Source organism: Balaenoptera borealis (genome assembly GCF_965194805.1).
Source record: "Balaenoptera borealis genome assembly, chromosome: 18".
Lineage (NCBI taxonomy): Eukaryota > Metazoa > Chordata > Mammalia > Artiodactyla > Balaenopteridae > Balaenoptera > Balaenoptera borealis.
In genome coordinates this window covers 24482132-24502928 of record NC_138877.1, presented here as the reverse complement: position 1 = coordinate 24502928, position 20797 = coordinate 24482132, and the positions used below count along the sequence as shown (strand labels likewise).

Sequence of the window (20797 nt, the reverse complement as noted above, 5' to 3'; positions counted from 1 at the left end):
ATAGCTAATAATTTTATGTGCCAGGCAACGTTTGCACAATCTCCTTTCGCCTTCCCAAAAACATGATAAATACAACTATTATTTTTATTTTCCAAGTGATGGGACTGAGTTTGAGAGATGTGGAGGTTTGCACAGCTGGCTGGAGGTGCAGGGTTTATCCTCCACAAGGGGGATTCCAGAATCTACACTCCCTGACGTGATGGCACCGGGGTGGCCCCTTGCAGGTAAGCACTGCAGCTCGAGCGCGAAGGAAACCAGGGACCCTGCTGTGGGACCTGATCAGCTCCTAACAGAGGCAAACATTCCCTTGCTGGGTCTTTTTGGGGACTGTTCTGCAGGAGAGGGGCTCCACTACAGAGGCAGAGAGGATGAGCCTATTTTAAAATGAACACATGTACATCTTCTGCAGGAGGAGTCTGGGAATGAGCCATACAGAAGTTAAACTCAGGCTTCTGGAGCCTTGAGGCCTGACTTGATCCGCTCAGGGATCCCGCCTTCTATGCTGTGTCCCCCTCCTCTGAAATGGCTGCACTGAGACCACCGACCACTGAGCTCCTGGGCCTCGGCCGGTTATTAAGGCTCCATGAATTGACCATAAGTGGGTGGGTTCATTTCTGGGCTTTCTATCCTGTTTAAATCCTATTCCATTGATCTAGATGTCTGTTGCTGTGCCAGTCCATACTGTTTTGATGACTGCAGCTTTGTAGTATAGTCTGAAGTGAGGGAGCCTGATTCCTTCGGCTCTGTTCTTCTTTTGGAGAAAACTCGAATTTGAAAAGATACATGTACCCAATGTTTACAGCCACACTATTCACAACAGCCAAGACATGGAAGCAACATAAGTGTCCATCAACAGATGAATGGATAAAGAAGATGTGGCACATATATACAATGGAATATTACTCAGCCATAAACAAGAATGAAATATTGCCATTTGTGGCGACATGGATGGACCTAGAGATTCTCATACTAAGTGAAGTAAGTCAGACAGAGAAAGACAAATATCATATATCACTTATATGTGGAATCTAAAAAATGATACAAATGAACTTACTGACAAAACAGAAATAGACTCACAGACATAGAAAACTTATGGTTACCAAAGGGTAAAGGGAGAGGAATAAATTAGGAGTTTAGGATTAAAATATACACACTACTATATATAAAATAGATAACCAACAAGGACCTACTGTATAGCACAGGGAACTATATTCAACATCTTATAATAACTGATAGTGGAGAAGAATCTATTAAAAAGAATGGGTATATATATTATAACTGATTCACTTTGCTGTACACCTGAAACTAACACAACATTGTAAATCAATTATATTTCAATAAAAAATTTTTTAAAAAGGCTCTATGAAGAGAGCCGTGTCCAAGGACTCCGCCTGGTCTCAGGAGTCCCAAAGGACCAGTGTTCCAGTGCCTACCCCACCCAGCTCCTCTACGTTCTGCTTTTCTAGGTGTCCTGCGCCTTCAGCTGGAGTAAAGGCAGTGAAAACCCTTCTTCCCACAGATTCCCCAGGGTCTGAATAGGCTCAGGAAGGCCCAGGACAAGCACCAGATGACCCTCAGGTGACCAGACAAAGCACGGGGTCCTTGGAATGCTGGCATGTCGGTGTCCCCCCAGCGTCCAGGCACAGAGCTGGAGAGCATCAGAGATGCCTGCTGCACAGTCTCTTGCTATAGACAGCCTCTTGTGGTCCGGACGAACTATAATCAATCTGTTTTCCAGTAACACCTGTATTGCCACTGAAGCAGCAATCTTCCTCCAACTGCTGGCAGAAATTCCTTCAGCTGCAGTTTTGCAGGATTATTATTATTACAACTTAGCATTGACATGACATTTTCTATTTGTAGTGTGTATTATAGTCTGAGCATTAGCTGTGATTAGGGAGAGCTCACCAGAAGCACAAGGCAGGGTCTATTTCCATCTTTGTGTGAGGCCAGTGGAATAAGGGTAATTTGGAGAGTGCCGGTAAGCTGGATCTTGTTATTATAATGGCTTAAATGCGAGTCTGCAGGCACAACCGGCAGCAGGTGACTCAGGAAAAGAAAATCCTCTGTCACCCTGTCCACAGAGCTCCTCCTAAGGAAGCGGTCTGCACCGGTGGCCGTGACCGCGCGGTGCCTCTGGGCCACTCACGCTGCTGACAATTCACCTCATTCACGCCTTACCGCTTTTCCATTGACGTTATTGTATCTAATACCTCCCCCAACTCTCCCATTGCCCTTGGAGGAAAGGAAGTGAAGGAAAGAGGCACACTCGCTTCTTCCGATAGCAGGGTGCCTGCCATTGAAAAGGTTGAAGGATACTCTGCTGGGTGAGGGATGCCCTAAGTGTCCTCAGGGAAGCACAGCTGCGGTGGGTCCCGCGAACCTCGGCTCAGAGCCTGCTCTAGGCAAGCACACTCGCCTGACCTCGGGGCTCCACGCCCAGGGATGGGGAAAATGATGCAGGTATGGACGTGGGGAGGCCGCATACCTGCTCTCCCCACCCCGAGCCCTGGTGGTCAGACCGAGGAAGAGGCTGGGGAAGGAAAGCTGGGGGTGGGTGAGGCTCTTTTCTGAAGAAGGCGGGGCAGGGCTGGGCCTTGAAGTCAGGCTCACACTGTGAAAAGCTGCAAGGAGTGGGAGTGGGGCTGTCCCACCGTGAGGACCACTTTCCCAAAGGACCCTGCCGACTCCAGAAGGAGCCCGTGCCCAGGAGACAGGGCAAAATGGGTGCAGGGAGGAGGGGAGGCTGGGTTGCCGAGGGCCCCATGTCTTGGGTCCCGGCAGCAGACACATCGAGAAGGGCAATTCCCCCCAACTCTTTTTTTTTTTTTTTTGCTTAGGCTTCAGTTTTCTTTTTCACTTGCAATCCCTATTTCGATTTCCAAGATGCAGGTACAGTTTTTTCTAACTCTCTGAAAGCTTTAGAGAGTCTTTTTTAGGGCCATCAGACTTAGACCATACTACGTCACAGAATGGCACGGGTCTTCAGGAACAGGGCCCCCTCCCTGGCCATGTTCCCCCCTCACAGACAGCACACCTCCCCGGGGGACCGTGCCCCACTCTCGCTAGTGGTTGGTCTCATCCAAAGAGAGTAGCTTTAAATAGCAACCCTTCCCCCACCTCTCATTTCTCCTTCGGCTGCAATGCCAGGGCCGGGCCGACACCTTTCTCTCCTCCCAACTGGCAGATTTCCTTCCTGTTTAACAAATGGTCACTTCCAATTTTCTTCAAGAAAGCTTCCCCTCAAGGAGTGATGTTTTTCTACTCCTTCTAAACCCCTAAACACACACACACACACACACACACACACACACACACACACACACTCTCTCTCTCTCTCTCTCTCTCTCTCTCTAATGGCTGCTTTCTACTACATAAAACATTTCCCTCTGAAATGTGCAGTGGAGGTCAGCCCACACCTGAAGCATGTTCTCAGTCCTAGGCATTGCCCTTTGCAAGGAAGAGCGACATTTCCCACAAAGCTTTTAAGACACCAAATACTTGGGCTAACAAAGATGAGTTGAATAGAAAGGCCTTCTCTTCCCTTGGGTTTTGTGCCGCACACAAACTCTATCCAGTCCACAGAGTGGGAACCAAGGCTGCTGGGAAGTGGTGGGCAGTGAATTCCCCTCCCTACCAGCCTCATCACCAACGCTGAGACTGGTTTATTTAAGCCCACGTGTTTGTGCCCGGCATCAGGGAAGAAGATTCCCATCCTCTCTAGATACATAACCAAGGCAGAATGACACTGGTATGAAAAAGTAACTGGTGTCTCCTGGCCAGCAGTCCTCGAAGTTTGTCCCACACACAGCCTCCATCTGTCCCACCTTGGTATCTCATATGTGAGAATTCCTAGACCCATCCCAGACCCTCTGAATCTGAGTTTCTGGAAGGGGGGCCTGAGGGTGTACATTTCAGCAAGTTCCTGGAGTAACTCTAATGCACACCGAAGTTTTGGAACTTCTTCACTAGCCTTTAGAGACCAGATCCCCACTTCTTCATAACTTTTTTTCGGGCTTGTGTTTCTTTCATTATTTTTTGACGCCTGCTTTCTCTCAGCCTTTTCTAACTGCTTCTCTGTTACTGAAAGGACCTACTCTCCTCCAGCTTTTACCATCCAACACCACCTTCCAGGGTTCTCTGCCATCTGCCTTGCCTTCTCACATTTCATTCATCTATCTCCCTGCTCCTCTCTGAAGGCCGGTTACTGCCCCTCCCGTGATGATACTGTGACTGAATGCTTTCATAGATCCTCCAGGCAGTGTCTCCAAAACACATTTTTCTGACCTACTAGATGTGGTTGTGTATTACTTTTCTTTGCAGCCGTCTTTCTGGAGAAAGCTCGGCTGCAGCAGGTTTGTGGCCTGCCCCCAGGAGAGGTTGAGCTATGCCTCCATGCTCTGTGGGAACTAATCACCCTCGACCAAGGGCCCTTGGACCAGCCTCTCAGTGGAGGAGAGGAGGCCCTTCCTGCGTGCACGCTCTCCCCAGACCAGTCGCTAGGTCCTCTGAGGCTTTTCTCTTTGGCAAATGCCCAGGCATCCCTGCTTCTCTCTCTCACCACTGATGGATGAGAAAACAGTCCTTGGCTATTCTCCTAGCATCAGAGGAAAGCAGGGACTCTGTCTTTCTGCATCCAGCCTACTTTAATTTTTCCCTTTCCTCCCAGCTAGTCTTTTTCCCAATTAACCAAAGGATACTTGGATGCATCTCGCACAGATATTATGAGGGGGGTTCTCCACCCGTGTCACGCATGCCATATTTAAACGAATAAACTACCTCCCTTTCATTTCTTCTTTCTTTGGTCCTTTATCATTGCCCGTGTCGGTCACTTCCTCTCCACTAATCATTTTTATCTTCTACTTCATTTTAATTTTCTTCTTGTTCTCATATCTTGTTACCTTACCTCTACTTGTTTTTTTGTTTCTTCTTTCCCACCTATAACTGACAGCCATCGATCTTCATGTCACACGCCAGTGGTTTCCAATCCTTTGTGCATCAGACTCGTCTGAGGAGCATTTTAATAACACAGATGCCTGGGCATTGACCCCCAGGCATTGGTGTTTGTTGTGTAAAGCTTCCCAGGTCTTTCCTGCGTGCAGCCAGGGCTGGGAACTGCTCATTTTACCGTTGTTACTGCTTAGCAGTATCCATTCTCCACATTGTCACAGTACCATTTGCAAAATGCCATGGAAACCCTTAACTGGTTATTTCTTACAACCTCAAGGAAACCCTCTTAGGATGAGCCTTATGTTACTGCTAAGAAAGCTGAGGCTTAGGGAAGGGACATCATTTGCCAAGCCACGCTGGAAACAAAACGAAGGTCCCTCAAGGGGCCTCTGACCTCATCTGGTTCAAAGTTATTTCTGCACTCTGTTTGGTGACTCTAAAACCTCTCTTCCAGGGACACCAATTCTCACTCATGTAGGCCACTTTCTCAGAGCTTTTCTAGTGGTTTGACCACCTCTCTTCAAAAGAGCGTCAAGGTGAGCTCGGCGTTCCTCAGTCAGGCCCAGAAAATGGGAAGGAAACTTGGAAGGAAGTCTCTCAAAAACTTATTTTCAGAACTCTTGATTTCTTCTCCACTTGGATGGCTCCAGCTCACATTTGTCAACTGGACACCTCTTCTCATTACTTCTTCCCATCCCCAGAGCCTAAGTGCGACAAAATCCTGCTTTGACAAACTCAAGAGTCCTTGGACAGGGAAAAGTGCATGCATTTTATAAACTGTCTGGATGGCTAAATTATAGCAATTTTTCCCTGGGAGAGAGTTGTTCGGATATTAAAACCCGCTATACATTGAGTACGATCATCTTTCTCACATCCCCATAAAAAAAGCAGTTTTTGCTTTGTTCATTAAAATGATTTGCTTTTGGTTTCTGAAGAGTATACTTTTTCGGGTAGCAATGTCTTATTCTTACTGGCAACTCCTTAGAATCCCTCTGCAAGTGCTGAAGCCCCAGGTCAGTGCTACTAATCAGATGCTAAATGCTTTAAAACAGCTCTACCCCTTTTTCTAAGTGAGAAATAGTGCTGTCTGGGCAAGTTTAGGAGGTGACCTTGATTGAATTAAAGAGGTCAGGGATGGAACAGACTTCAAATTCATATTCAGTGATTTTAAAGAAATGACTTCCCTCCAATTAAGCAGGAATTAGCATGAAATATTTTGTTTCTGAAAGGTGAAAAGAATTCCTCTGAGAAAGCAGCTCTCTCGTTACTAGCTTTTTATTGAATGTGGAGGAGAAGGCACCACGGATGGTTTTATATCAAGTGCTTTGTTAACATGGTGCGGATGACCTGGCATCAATTACAATATTCCTTAGGAGCCTAAATGTTATATAGCTGGGGCAAAAGGTTCAATTTAAGTTTTGATTTCTATTTCAAAAGCCCAAGGACTTAACAACTTTCGATTAATAAAAAAAAAAAAAAAAAGCTATACTTTCCATCTGCAATCATTTCAATGTAGTTCCAGGAAAAAACGTTTCAAATGTTAACCTTACTTATTTCTTTGTTGTTTCTCCTTTTAGCTCCATCCTTCACCTTGCCAAGTCCCCCATCTTTTAATGACCTGAAAGAACATGCCCTTCTTCCTGCTCTAAACAGTAACATGGTCAGTACTGTGAGGATGAAAATAGGTAATTTTTTTTGGTCTAAGCTGCAAAAAATATCCTTCGACAGATTAAAAAAAAAATAGTTCTTCCTGGTTTTCATTTCTTATCCGTTCATTTAATGAATTCTTGTCTACCTACTGTGTACAATGCAACACGCTGGCCATTCAGGGAGGAAAAGATCCCGAGCTAGTCTTGAAGGAGCAGATTGGGTAGAAGGTCCTCCATCTCAGCATGTGTTCACCTTTATTTGCTTAAAACAAACAAAGAAACAAACAAAACCTTCTACAGGGTTGGTAAGAGTTCAGATGAACAGATTTACACCACTTCTTCTCAGATACTCTCAGCTCTCACAGCTCTGCATGTTAGAGTTTATCTGCTAGTTTTGGCTCTGACTTCTGAGAGCAAGAGCTTTATGGACCCATGATCCAGTGCTATTCCAGGAAAAGGAGAATTCTGATGAGCTACTAGGATTTTTCAGAGCAGAGAAACACCACTCTCAGGTCAAAGACTGAGTCTCAAATAGTCTTAGAAGACTTTGTTTGCTATTTTCCCCCCTTAATATGGCACTGCAAGACAAATGATATCATGGTCCCATACATGTCATAAGTAAGAATTCACTAAATATTTGTTTTCATTTTATCATTGCTTTGTATTATGGTGTCGCTTAAGACAATTTCATGGAAGCAAAGAGCTAAGGATAGAGAAATGGATGGCTTTACGACGTTCGGATTATATAAACTATATGAGAAAAGTCTAGTATGGCAGGTGGAGACATTTCTTAAACAACTGACTGGTAAATCACTAAAAGAAGAATTAAATCTCTTATCCTACTTCCAAGAGGTTTGCCAATATGTGTTATCCTTAAGTTTTACCTGAAAACTTGTAATTACAAAAAAAAATATCCCCAATACAAACTTGCAGACATTATTCAGCATTCCAGCTGATTATTGTTTGGGGGTAAAAACCACATTTTTCTCATTAATTTCAAACATGGAGTAAGAAGGGAGAGGACATATTACTTCTAAGATCTCTTCCCGATCAAAACTTCCCTGAGTCTGTGCATCTCAGTAACATTGATATTATTGTAGGTGCTCTCCCTCAGACTTTTATTTTTAAGATTGATTGAGGGGTAGATCTCATAAAGAAAAGCCTCAGGAACAAGGAAGGACGGAGAGCACTTCAGTAAGTCTTGAAATTATATGGAGAGTCAATGAATGATTTTCAGGTAGGCTCTCCCAGGCCCTGGGGATGCAGGGGAAACATGGGATGAGATGGGAAATCAAAGAACTAATATTGTAGCTCAGATCATTGCAGATCAATCATCACATCTGTGCTTGTCTTTAGAGAAGTAGTTTTGTTTTTCTCTTTACCTTTTTGGAGAGTCAGGGAATGGAAGACTCGGGCTGTGACAGTGTGTCCGGTTTACCAAAGGAATACATGACATGGCATGATTCCTTCCCGATGTACTTTGCCTCTTCAAAGCACTTCTTCTTCTTACCCAAAGCCATAGAGCTGGTTGTTTTTGAGGAAATAAATATCATTCGGCTAGAAAAGGGACTGTGCCAATTTCCTGAATATTTTTAAAAGCTGGCATTTCTGTTGGAATGGGCTAGAAAACAGTTTGCTGGATGCCCTGCCTATGTTGAAGCCAATCTCTTTCTAGTCAGTAGAAAGATCCAGAAAGTAATGGGAAGACTAAGCAAAAGCCCCAGTCAGCCTGGTCTGGATTAACATTTTAAGGTAATAAACATCTCCAGCCTACCTTTGCTTCCAAACGGCATCATGGTGCCATGCACATAGCAGGCATTCAAAATCCTTGGTTGATTTTACTGACTCTTACGATGCCACTTAAGGCATTTGAGGGATATTCTATTCTGGAGCTTTTTTTCCCACAACATTTAGTGGTGCCATAGAAAGGTCATTAACATGGAAAGAAGGAAATTAGTACTGAGTTCTAATACTAATACCTAGTATTAGTACTAGCTCTAGTTCTAGTACCTTCCACTTACTATCTTGGGCAAATAACGTTAACTGCTCAACATGGGACTGCACATTCCTGTTTGTGAAGAAAGGAGAAGGTTATGCAAGGTGCTTTCTAAGGGTCTCTTCATATCTGAAGAGACTCATGGTTGCCAGTCTCCTTGTGGGTAAGAATTCAACATGTCTGCCTGGATCAGAACTTGAATTATTTCTTGGATCCTTAATTAAATAGTTACGCAAATATGATCATATTTGGAATAGGAAACTGCAAGACGATGTGGTCTAGGAAGGTGAACTATTATGGAAAATTAAAGGTGATTATTCCCCAAGTTGAAGCAAAACAGGGCAATTCAATAAACTTCTATCATCTGATACCAGTTACTATTCATGACTACTTTCAACTTTCCTGAATGATTAGAAATGGCCAGGTAGTATTCCTCAATCAATACAAATTTTACCACAGATTCTCCTGGGTAATTTTTATATTAATATTTACTGTAGTTCAGTTATTTTAAATAATACATGTATGTGCTGTAGAAATTTTTGAGATGCACAAATAGGAAAAAAGATCACTGGTAATCACACCATCTAGAAATAGCCACTCTGAATATTTTGACCTATCTCCTTACAGATTTTCCCCTAACATATAAATTGTGAATACAACACATACACAAACACACAATTGGAATGATCTGTACATTGATTTGTAACTGCTTTTTTTTAATCACTTAGCAATATGCAGAGAACCTTCTCTCATGCCATTATATAGTTTTCTAAAACATGGTTGTTTTCAAGGCTGCTTATGGATATATGATTAATTAACCAATACCCTAGTGTTAGATATTTACATGTTCCTAAGGTAATTCAGATAACTGAAAATTTGGGTAACTGCATCAAGCGGCAATGACCCACATGCAGGAATTGGAATGCAGAGGTCTCTGGGACACAGCGACTCTAGAAGGTATCAGTACAATGGGCTCATTAAAGAACCTGCAACACCTGCCCTGAAGCACTACGATGAATCGACTCTGTTTTGCAACTTTTGCTCCAGAAATGTGTCTCCCTACTTCTCTGCTGGTAATGGGGAGTCTCAAATAAAACATCCCTTCTCTAGCCCCTTCCCAGAAAGCTTCCCACAGTGTCCTGGAGCTGGGGAGAAGGTCTGTTGAGCACTCTTTGGGATCAAGGACATGCATGCCAGTAAAAGAGACGAGTCTCTAAGCCATTTAGACATGGGAGCGCTCACTGTAATAATAATTTTTAAAATTGCTATAAACTTCAATGTCCAGCGCTTCTAAGTATCATAAATGGAAGGTGAAATTTCTAAGGAAGGGGAGAAATAATTACTGCTACTTCCATCAATTACTTTTCCCATTAGTTATGGGGCATTTAACTGAGTGTGGCTCACTGGAATTCAATTGGATATCTGTCCTCACTTTCTGTATTCCTACAGTAGATCTTCAGGTCTTGGATTAATGAAGCTTATGGGCAACAGTGTTAGGAGTCAAGGTACAATAACTTTATGTCGCCAACTGTGTCTTGATGAACGATGCGGTATAAAAGCATAGGAGAATTAGGTCAATGGTGTTCATAAACAGTACATCAGGGCCAAGAAGCTGGTAGCAGCATAGGTTTTAATATAGTCTGGTATCGATTCTTTTGGCCAATGTCCCACTTTAACAGTGTTAAAGTCACACTTTAAGATTTCAGATGGAGAGGTAGAGAAGAAAATCAATAGATACTATCTTTCCACTACTAACCAGCTACGTATCTATAGTTCTCTGCCACACTCACATTTAAGGGACCTAAAAGATGCTGTGGGGAGGGCTGGCCCAATTTTCAGGCTTTAATGACCTCAGGTATCTACTCTGACCACCTCAAAGATTACAGCTTGGAGTCCTAAAGGTTCACGGGAAGGAGCCCATGATCCAGAAAGGACACACACGCACTTGCTCTACATTTTCTATTTTATTAATATATAAAAAAAGCTTTAAAAAGCCCCGCTTGTTATACAAAAAGGTCTGACTAAAAACATAATCATGTATGTATTAAAAAAATACACACAAAAATGCTTATAGTGTTAGGCTGTGAAGAAGAAAACGAATCAGAAACTAAAGAGTCTTTTGTAGTGTTATAACTAACAGTTTTACCTTTTATTATTCTTAATCATTAGACTTTCCAAAATGAATAGGTTTTTTTTTATATAAAAAATAGATTTCATTTTCAAAAAGTCACACGCTGCTGGAGGGCAATGAGCTGATCTACTAAAAGTGTTTTCTTTAAGCGCCAGCTAGAATCATAGGTGAGCACTTAAAAAATTACGTCAGTGTTGAAAAGGATAATCCTCGTTTGGTAATCAGAAATTCCGACTCATTAGTCACCAGCTAAGAGGAAAAACTAGGAATAAATGCCACTAAGGAATTCTTTCGTACATTTAGGAAAGAGAAAGAAGAGAGTTACAAACTTACCCAGATTCTGTCATCTAAACTCCCTCGAAAATATTCTGCTTTTTTCCAGAAGTTGTGCAAACCCCACTTAAATTCCAACAACACTGTGTTAATTTTGCTCAAATGAAAGCTGAAAACATACTTTAACATCCTGTCAGAATGAGATACTAAGAGTGTTGATAAAATGACACTAAAATAAATGTAAATTTAGATTGCTGTTATAAGTGGCCGCCTGGCTCTGCGAAGATGTTAGGTTGCTATAGTATTTTCCATAGCAACTTTGCACCTTATTACATAAATATTCCCTCAGTGTCCTCAGAGCCTGCTAAGAAAACAGGATTAAATCTACACCCCTATGTAATGATCCTGCATCAAAACTTATCAGAAATAAATGCCCTGAAAACATAATAAACTGCAATCTAGATCATGGTGCTCCTGGCAGTTGAAAGGCATCACAGCGCTGCAGGCTGGGCACGGGCGGCTGTGCCGTGACCTCGTGCCGCCCACTGGCCATTTGTCTACATTCCTCCTGGGCCAAGGTCTCCACACTTCTCCCTTTCTGAACATTGGCTGGTAAGTTCCTCACTTTTCTCCTCTGCCTGCCAACTACCCATCAGCCCAAGAGCCCTTCACCACACTCCAGGGACTCCTGTCACCAGGCCAGAAGCCAGGGCTTGATAGAGCCGGAGTCCTCTCTGCAAGTGTGGCTAAGCTGGGAGCATGTGCTGGGCTGTCACACAGAAAACTACTCAGAGAATAGTTTTCTGTGTGACAAGCCCAGCACATGCTCCCAGCTCCAAGCTAGTACTGACCGGCTCCAAGCTAGTACTGACCAGGCTCCAAGCTAGTACTGACCAGGCGTGAATTGATGGAGACCAAGCTAGTACTGACCAGGCGTGAATTGATGGAGACCAAGCTAGTACTGACCAGGAGTGAATTGATGGAGACCCTCAACCAGGGCTCGCCTGGGTTTTCTGGAGGCGCCGCTCAGCTGAGTGGCTGGAGCCTTATGGAAAAAATCTGTGGTCTCCGAGACACAACACACTTTCAGCAACCCAAATCGATTTGACACGAAACACACGATTATGGAAAATCTGTGCATATATGAGAGCGATGTTGGGAATCCGGCATTGTCGCGGGCTACAGAAAAATAAGATTATAAGGGGGCTCCGCTTAAAGACAGTTTAGCCTCCAAATGTGAATTTACAGAGCAGATAAGCACGGTCTGGTTGGACAGGAGTGCTGCTGTGACAAAGGAATCCTGCTCCACGGGGTCGGTTTAACAGCATCTGCCGCTTACATTTAAAAGGTAAAGAAATGATTTCTACACTGTTCAGGAACATATCCATTACGAAATGGGAACACTAACTGCACAGGAAATCAAGGAACTGAAAAATCTACCCCAAATAAACACTGATTTGATTTCCTTTGGCAAGATTAGCAAGATTTAAAAAAATAAATAAATAAAGGGAAGGAACAGAGAAAAAAGCCTTGTCTCCTTGCAAATGAAGCTCTATTTCAAGAGATTAGGCATGAAGCAGGCTGCTCAGCCCACCTCGGAAGACTGATTTCATCATCTTTAAGCCATATAAGTTTTAATTAATCACACCTCCTCGTTTGGCCCTTGGGTTCCCAGAAGACATTCTGTCATGGTTGGAAATAAAACACTCGTCTTTAACTTGGCGGTGACTGATGGACACACGTCACTGTTCTACGTCTCCTTCAGATGGTCGTCACGTGTGAAAACAGAAGGTCTACAAACAGCCGATCCTTCTCACCACTGGTGCTCCTGCCTTTGGGAGTCTGCTGGGCAGGGAGCACAGTCCCAGGCATGTGAGACTGAGCCGTCTCACTCTCCACGTCTGAAGGCCCTTGTCCCTCTGCCCGGTTCTGAGCGACCCTGGAGTAAGCCTGCTAGGATCACACTCAATGTTTCCTAAAAGGAAGCTTCTGCCAGCTGCGAGTGATATGGCTCCCGTCAGGCCCCCATCAGTCAGCTGCAGGACCCTGAACTGGAATCCAGTGGCCCTTCCCTTCTGTGCCTAGGCTGGTGCTGGGGGCTGCAGTGAACCTCTTCTTGGACTCGTGCCTAAGTGTAATCTGTCTGTTGGGCATTCTTATGTCTTTCAAAAGTACTCCCATACAGGAAATAAACTGAATCAGAAAAATGAAGGCAGTCCTGGTGTTCAAAGAGATCAGGGGATAGCCCGAGAGAGCCTTATTATTAATTTTTTTAACCTAAGACTTCCAGCTATATATGAAACTGTTTAGACAGACTGAATACTGCTGATTCCAAGTGAACTGAATTATGAGTCCCTAATTTGACTCAGTTGGCTGAAAGAGCTGGAAAATCTTTGTCTGACTTCTTACTGGAATTAAAAAAAAAAAAAGTCGGTACCTATTTTGTGGTGAGTTTCCATGGAAACTTGACAAGCCAGAAAACATTCTTCATAATTAAAAGAGTATTTGCTCCTATAAGGAGCTCAGAGTTTAAATAAGGTGTAATTAAAACCCAAGAGCATTTGTGCATATGGAATGGTTTAAGGGTCGTCTATTAAGCAAGGGCCGTTTTAGATTTACTCTCTTCTAAAATCTGTGTTCAATGTACAATGTATACTCACCAAATATTGGGTTAGGTACATACACTGGAGAGTGATGTTCATTCTGCTTTATCCTGAATTTAAATTAACGGCTTAAAATATATTTGGCATCAGGCGCTGTATTTCTATTAACTTAAAATGTTTATTTATCTCTTAAAAAGTATCTCACACCTCGGAGTGCAGGGTAGGCTGTGTCTAACTCTCTCCATACCCCCTGGGTCCACAGTGTCTTGAACACAAGAAGATGCTTGACAAGTGTTTGTCAATCATTAGAATGACGCTGAGTTTCAATTCTCTGGTCCATAGTCTCTTCAGCATGTGGCACTGAATTCTGGGTGTGCAAAAGTTCTGAACGTTGTGGAGAAATGAACCATTCTTGTCTGAACACGCTTCTTAATGCCTGCCATTTCAGTTTAACCAGAGTTAAGTGTTCTTAGGGCTACCATCTTCTGATCAACTTACGCGACGGAACCATCAAAAACAGGGACCAGAAGAAGGGGATTATGTAACTGAAGTCAACAAACTTTTATTGAGCACTTACTTGGTGAAGGGCCCAGGACTAGGTGTTGGGGGATGAGTAAGATGAGAAGCAGAGTCACAGTCACTGAGTTACTTGTTACACGCTCCCCACTAAGTACTGTTGGAAGGGCTTCATACGCACCGACTCACTGAACTCACGATACTGACACTAATCAGGTTCTGCCAGGGAAGCCTTACCATCTAGGACAGACCTCTCTTCTCCCTTCCTTCCTGTGCAACTCTTGGCCCTCCCCTACTGCCAACCTGGAGGGAGGGAGGAAGGATAAAGGGTGAGGGGAAGGAGGGAGGGAGAATAGAGGTGAGGGGAGAGAGAGAGGCAGAAGGAGGGATTGATCTGGCTTTTAAAGTTTGGCTTGATTGCAGCAGGAGACAGACTACTATGCAACAATACATTTGAATTTTTATCAAAAATTATCTTCACAGACTTTGGAACAGGATACCGATTTTCTTGAATGAATGCTTCGATAAATCTGTCTTGATTTTCAAATGTATTAGCAAAACTCATTTTCACTTTTATCAGCATCTTAGTTTGGCTCCAGCAAACTCCTTTTTCCCCTTTAAGAGTCACCGGCTGAGCAGCGGTGACTGGCCCGCCCAGAGACATGTGGAAGTGACAGCCGGTCTGGCGGAACTCTGGCCAAAGACACACTGTAAATTACTATATGTGGTAAACAGCAAAAGTACAAGGAAGTATTCTTCATCATCAGAAAAGCAGAGATGCCCTGAAAAACTTTGATTAAAACAAAAAAAATTGAACCCAAGGTATCATACAAGTCCTCACATAATAAACCTTGCTTTTTCTGAAAACCGAAGTCAATTCTCTCCACCTCCCCCTCAGAAATGCAATAAAACCTGCACAGGTTTTTGTTCTAGGTGGGAGATGGAGGGCAGGGCAGGCCGGGGGCTCCCGGGAGGGAGGGTGTTATCCCCTGGGATTTCCAAGAATTCCTGGGTCAGCTGCTGCCCATGAGGCAAGGTCTCGCTGTTTTGGCAGAAAAGGAGGGGGCAGGGACTCCTTAAAGGATGGAGAAGTTTACTTCTATTTCAGGTCTGGCAATTCCTCTGTCCGTTCAGTACAGCGCTCTGTTTTCAGAGGCCTGCTTGGAGGTGACTAGACTAACACAGGCAAATTTGTACCTAAAAAAACGAGTGGCCTGTCACCTAAGGAGATACCGCTGGAAGGCCGGTTTCCCTCAGGTTGTAGGGCCTCAGTCCCCCCTTTCTGCAGTTCACACGATCTTGTCTGAAGCTTGGTCAAAAGACAAGATGGGATTCTTGCTGTTAGGCTGAGCCCCCCGAATATGCACGGCTGAAAGAACCACCACCACCTGCCTGCCTTTCGGCAGGATCTTGAGGGCCCAGCAGAATAAGGAAGGTCAGTTGCTTTCCCTTCCCTCCAATCAGTCTTGCGCTTTGCTCATAAACCACACACCGCATTCTCCGGGTCCGTCTCATTTCGAAAAGCACAAAAAAGACTTTGAACTCCTCAGGGCCTGGCATCTGAACCTCGGTTCTTTCATCTCTGCCCTTGGCCTGGTGTGGAACACGCACTGTATTGTGTTCATTAATTCTGCTGACCAAGGAACGAGCCTGGAGAAAGTTCTGCAAGTTCAAGTCCTACTTCAGGCTCTTATCAGACGCCTGGGAGGAAAACCACAGAGGTCTGGGAAGAAGGCTCTTCAGTCGAACTTCCCGGGAGGACCCCTGTGGTCCCCACTGAGAGGAGAGGTCCTTGGTATCCCTGTGGATTCTTCCGGAGCACAGATCAGGGGCCAATCCTGCAGGTATATGCTTGCTGCCATGGTCTGTAAGATCTCCTCTGTGGCCTATTACTATTCTTGAGTCATTATTATTCTTGTCTTATCCCAAGCAGGCTATGAAATTTAGATATTTCTTACTTGAGAAACTGACAGGTTGTTTAAAAAGAAGTGTCACTCCCCGCAAAATAAGGGGAAAAAAGCCACAGGTTCAAATCAGAATTCCTGATTGATTCCATTCTTTTCTTCTACACCTACCTTATAAAGATGTTAAGGATCCAGGTTTTGTGTAAACTTGCCCCTCATCTAGCCAAAGACACACTGTAAATTACTATACGTGGTAAACAGCAAAAGTACAAGGAAGTATTCTTCATAATCAGAAAAGCAGAGATGCCCTGAAAAACTCTGATTAAAAAAATGATGAAAGCTTTTTTTGAGGAAAAAAGTTATTTATTTATTTATTGGAAGAGCTCATTGAATTTAAGAAAAATCACACCCCAAACTCACTTTTCTCTTCTGATATATGAAGGTTTGCAGAATAGAAACGCTGCGTGGAAGGTGGTTTCCTCAAATAAGCAAATCCAAACCCAGTAATCGAGCAGTCCTGAGAAATCTGATATTGGTTTAATAAGAGACACACATTGACACATAAATGCTCGATTCATTTTTCAGACAAAGGATATACGGCTTCAAAAAAATACTGGCGTGGTGCCTGCTTTTATGCTAAGCTTCTAAAAGATTCAAATGAATGGAATTTGAGGATGAAAGGGAAAGTTTCTAAGGCAGTGGTTCTCAAACTTTAGCCTGCACCAGGATTCCGCGGAAGTCTTTAAATCACAGATTCTGGATCTCACATCCCCCCCCTCCCCCATCCTCTCGAGTCTGATTTAGTAGGTCTCGAGTAAGACCCAAGAATTTACATTACGAATAAGTTCCTAGGTGATGCTAACATTGCTGGACTGGGGACCATGCTTTTAAGAACCACTGTTCTAGGGAAATGAAACTCCCCTCTGTATACGTCTGGATGCAGGAGCTTTTTCTTGTGATCATCTTATGCTTCTGGCATTCTCTTCTAAAGCCCTGGAGAAACAGAGCATTCTGACCGCTATTTATTTATTTTTTGAAGTAGAGTTGATTTACAGTGCTGTGCCAATCTCTGCTGTACAGCAAAGTGACTCATTTATACACATACATTCTTTTTTATATATATCCTTTTCCATTATGGTTTATCCCAAGAGATTGGATATAGTTCCATGTGTTATACACTAGGACCTTGTTGTTTATCCATTCTAAATGCAATAGTTTGCATCTATAAACCCCAAACTCCCAGTCCATCCCTCCCCCTCGGCAACCACAGGTCTGATCTCTACATCTGGGAGTCTGTTTCTGTTTTGCAGATAGGTTCAATTGTGCCATATTTTAGATTCCACATATAAGTGATATCATATGGTATTTGTCTTTCTCTTTATCACTGACTTCACTTAGTATGATAATCTCTAGTTGCATCCATGTTGCTGCAAATGGTATTATTTTGTTCTTTTTTATGGCTGAGTAGTATTCCATTGTATACATGTACCACATCTTCTTTATCCATTCATCTGTCAATGGACATTTAGGTTGTTTCCAGGAGGCATAACTCTCCCAGACTTCAGACAATACTGCAAAGCTACAGTAATCAAAACAGTGTGGTATTGGTACAGAAACAGACGTACAGATCAGTGGAACAGAATAGACAGCCCAGAAACAAACCCACACACCTACAGTCAATTAATCTTTGACAAAGGAGGCAAGAATATAAAATGAGAAAAGACAGTCTCTTCAGCAAGTGGTGCTGGGAAAGTTGGACAGCTGCATGTAAATCAATGAAGTTAGAACACACCCTCACACCATACACAAAAATAAACTCAAAATGGCTTAAAGACTTAACTATAAGACATGACACTATAAAACTCCTAGGAGAGAACACAGGCAAAACATTCTCTGACATAAATCGTACCAATGTTTTCTTAGCTCAGTCTCCCAAAGCAATAGAAATAAAAACGAAGATAAACAAGTGGGACCTAATCAAACTTACAAGCTTTTGCATAGCAAAGTAAACCATAAAAAAAAAATGAAAAGACAACCTATGGAATGGGAGAAAATATTTGTAAATGATGCGACTGACAAGGGCTTAATCTCCAAAATATACAAACAGCTCATACAACTCAACAACAATAAAAACAAACAACCCAGTTGAAAAATGAGCAGAAGACCTTAATAGACATTTCTCCAAAGAAGAAATACAGACAGCCAGTAGGCACATGAAAAGATACTCAACATCACCAATTATTAGAGAGATGCAAATCAAAACTATAATGAGGTACCACCTCACACGGGTCAGAATGGCCATCATCAACAAATCTACAAATAACAAATGCTAGAGAGGATGTGGAGAAAAGGGAACCCTCCTACACTGTTGGTGGGAATGTAAGTCGGTGCAGCCACCATGGAAAACAGTATGGAGGTTCCTCAGAAAACTAAAAATGGAATTACCATATGATCCAGCAATCCCACTCCTGGGCATATATCCAGACAAAACTATAATTCAAAGAGAAACATGCACCCCTATGTTCATAGCAGCACTATTCACAATAGCCAAGACATGGAACTGACCGGTCAACCTAACTGACCGCTTTGTAATCTTGATGACTTGACCATTTCGGAATCTTGATTTTGGCTTCTACTAACCAAACTAGCAAAGATCCTCTGTTCCTGGTTACCCGAAAAGGCCTGGGAGAGGTGAGGGTTTTATTCCCTTTTTGGCAAAGTTGGTGACTGTGGTTGTTCCCAGGCCCTTTAGGAAACACTCATTCCCTCAGACAGGCAGTCTCCCTTGGTGCCTCCTACGTTTGAGTGAGCACTTCTCCTGCTTGCTTTTACAACATCAAGGGAATTACATACAATTTGAGAAGAGAGTTTTACATCAACATCTCAGATTAGGCAGAGAATATCAATCAAGGTTCTCTCTAAGCTTCTCTCCTTTTTATAACTCAAGGATTGATGCCCCTTTCTTGGTACCAAATGGGATCATCCCTTTGATTACAGGTTAGGAACTAAAATTTATTGGAAAGCAGTATAATTCTCCAGCACATTGCTTCAGAGGCTAGAAAGCTTCTTTAGGGATTAAACATTTCCCATGTAAGAAGTACACTGACTGAAACCAAATTTTATCTGTATTTCAGCATCAATGGTGGCTCCCACACTCTGGAAAAGGATTTTTATGGGAACAGCAAATATCCCCAAAAATAAGTGTGGCCCCAGACCCACATCCAGAGAAACAACTGGAACAATTTAAATCATTATGTTCCCAAGAAGGAATTTCAAGTTCTATTAATACAAGGCAGAGTCACTCAAAGATGAAAGTTTAGTTGAACTCAAATAAAAATGAGTTATGTGGCCATTTCTCAATCTGTATGCCCCATCTAAGATTAGGAAGATCATTAAGGTATCTCACAGGGATGTGGCAGTTATCCACGTTACCTGATTCATCAACTCTCATTTTTTTAGTAGGGCTGTCACAGTTCTCATCATCCGACATTTCCATCTCTTCTTCTCGGCGGATGCCCATAAGCTGCTCACTCTGAGCATTCCGGAGCTCCTGGAAGCAGAGGACCCATGGGCGTCAGAGTCAGCGACACATGACACACCTTTCCCAGTGGTCTCTCCGTGCGTTATGACTGACATAGGAATGTCTTCACCTCCCAATCACTGCCCGACCTAATCTAGAGTGAAGTTCTGAGGGGTCTGGGGTGTGGACCAATCGAGGGATTCGGTATCAGACTTGGGAAAAATTCCTGATCACCAATGGTGAGTCAAGGGCTCTTCAGCAAGTTATTTAATCTCTGAATTTCCTCATTTGTAAAAAGGGGGACAATAACGTCCACCTGGTAGGGCCGTTGTGAGGCTCCCACAGAAATGCCTATTACCAGAACTGGAACGTAGGGGGCGCTAGGAATGTGAGCAAGAGAATTTCTTAAAAGGCCGGTCTACCACTGACCCACTGTGTCACTTTAGGGATGTTTCTTCATCTTTCTTAGTGTCAATTCACTCACTGAGATAGTGTGACAAGGAGAGTTTTGCGGATAAAAAAGTTAATACATGTGAGATACTTAGCATCATGTGAGAGACTTGGTTCATTAAGTTGAAAATGTTGACCACTATTATTATTCATGCAAAATAGTGTCCCTGCATGTGTGTATGTGCCCATGTGTGATCACATACACACACACACTCACACACACACTTCAGATATCCAAATGGTGAAATTCAAATGATGTTGGAGGACAAAATAAAAACAGATGCTTTCTTTGTTGGTATTTTACATTATCATGTGGGGTTTATTGTTTATGTTGTAATAGTTGTTTTAGCATCTCTTTAAGATCTAAGGGCCATTTCTTTCTCCACTTCCTAGCAAAGTGACTGCAATCAAGGTATTTAATTTCCTGAGCCTTTGTCTACTCACACATAAATGGGGTAGTAGTAATATAAGGCTGTTTGACTGCAAGAGTGTATGTGAAAACTCACTGTAAAAAGTAAAGAATTACACAATAAATTGTTTACTACTGTGCTTAAAAATCAGGACACTGTAATTGCCTACATTAAATAATTATATTATTATTTTGGATCAAGCTGTAAATTATATATTTGCAAATCCTTATCCATTCTGTTCTTTTATATGTTCTGTCCTCAAAAAAAACAAAAAACGGAGGGTAGGGTGGAAAGAGCTGCATTGTTGTTTTTCTCCCCATTTAAATTGGAGTCTCTAAAAAAAAGTCAAACAGTTAAAATAATTTCACTTTATAAAAAATCTATGAATAACAATA

The 20797-nt window shown here is 42.8% G+C and overlaps 1 protein-coding gene across 6 annotated transcripts in view; it reads right to left on the bottom strand.

Annotated features, from left to right (window-relative positions):
• Positions 1 to 20797, bottom strand: part of ENOX1 (ecto-NOX disulfide-thiol exchanger 1) — a 300621-nt gene that overhangs the window by 134185 nt on the left and 145639 nt on the right. For all 6 annotated transcript variants that reach the window (XM_082365423.1, XM_082365418.1, XM_082365422.1 and 3 more), the window contains exon 9: positions 19455 to 19572. In XM_082365423.1, the coding sequence (XP_082221549.1) occupies positions 19455 to 19572 (118 nt within the window). The remainder of the gene's footprint in view (positions 1 to 19454; positions 19573 to 20797) is intronic.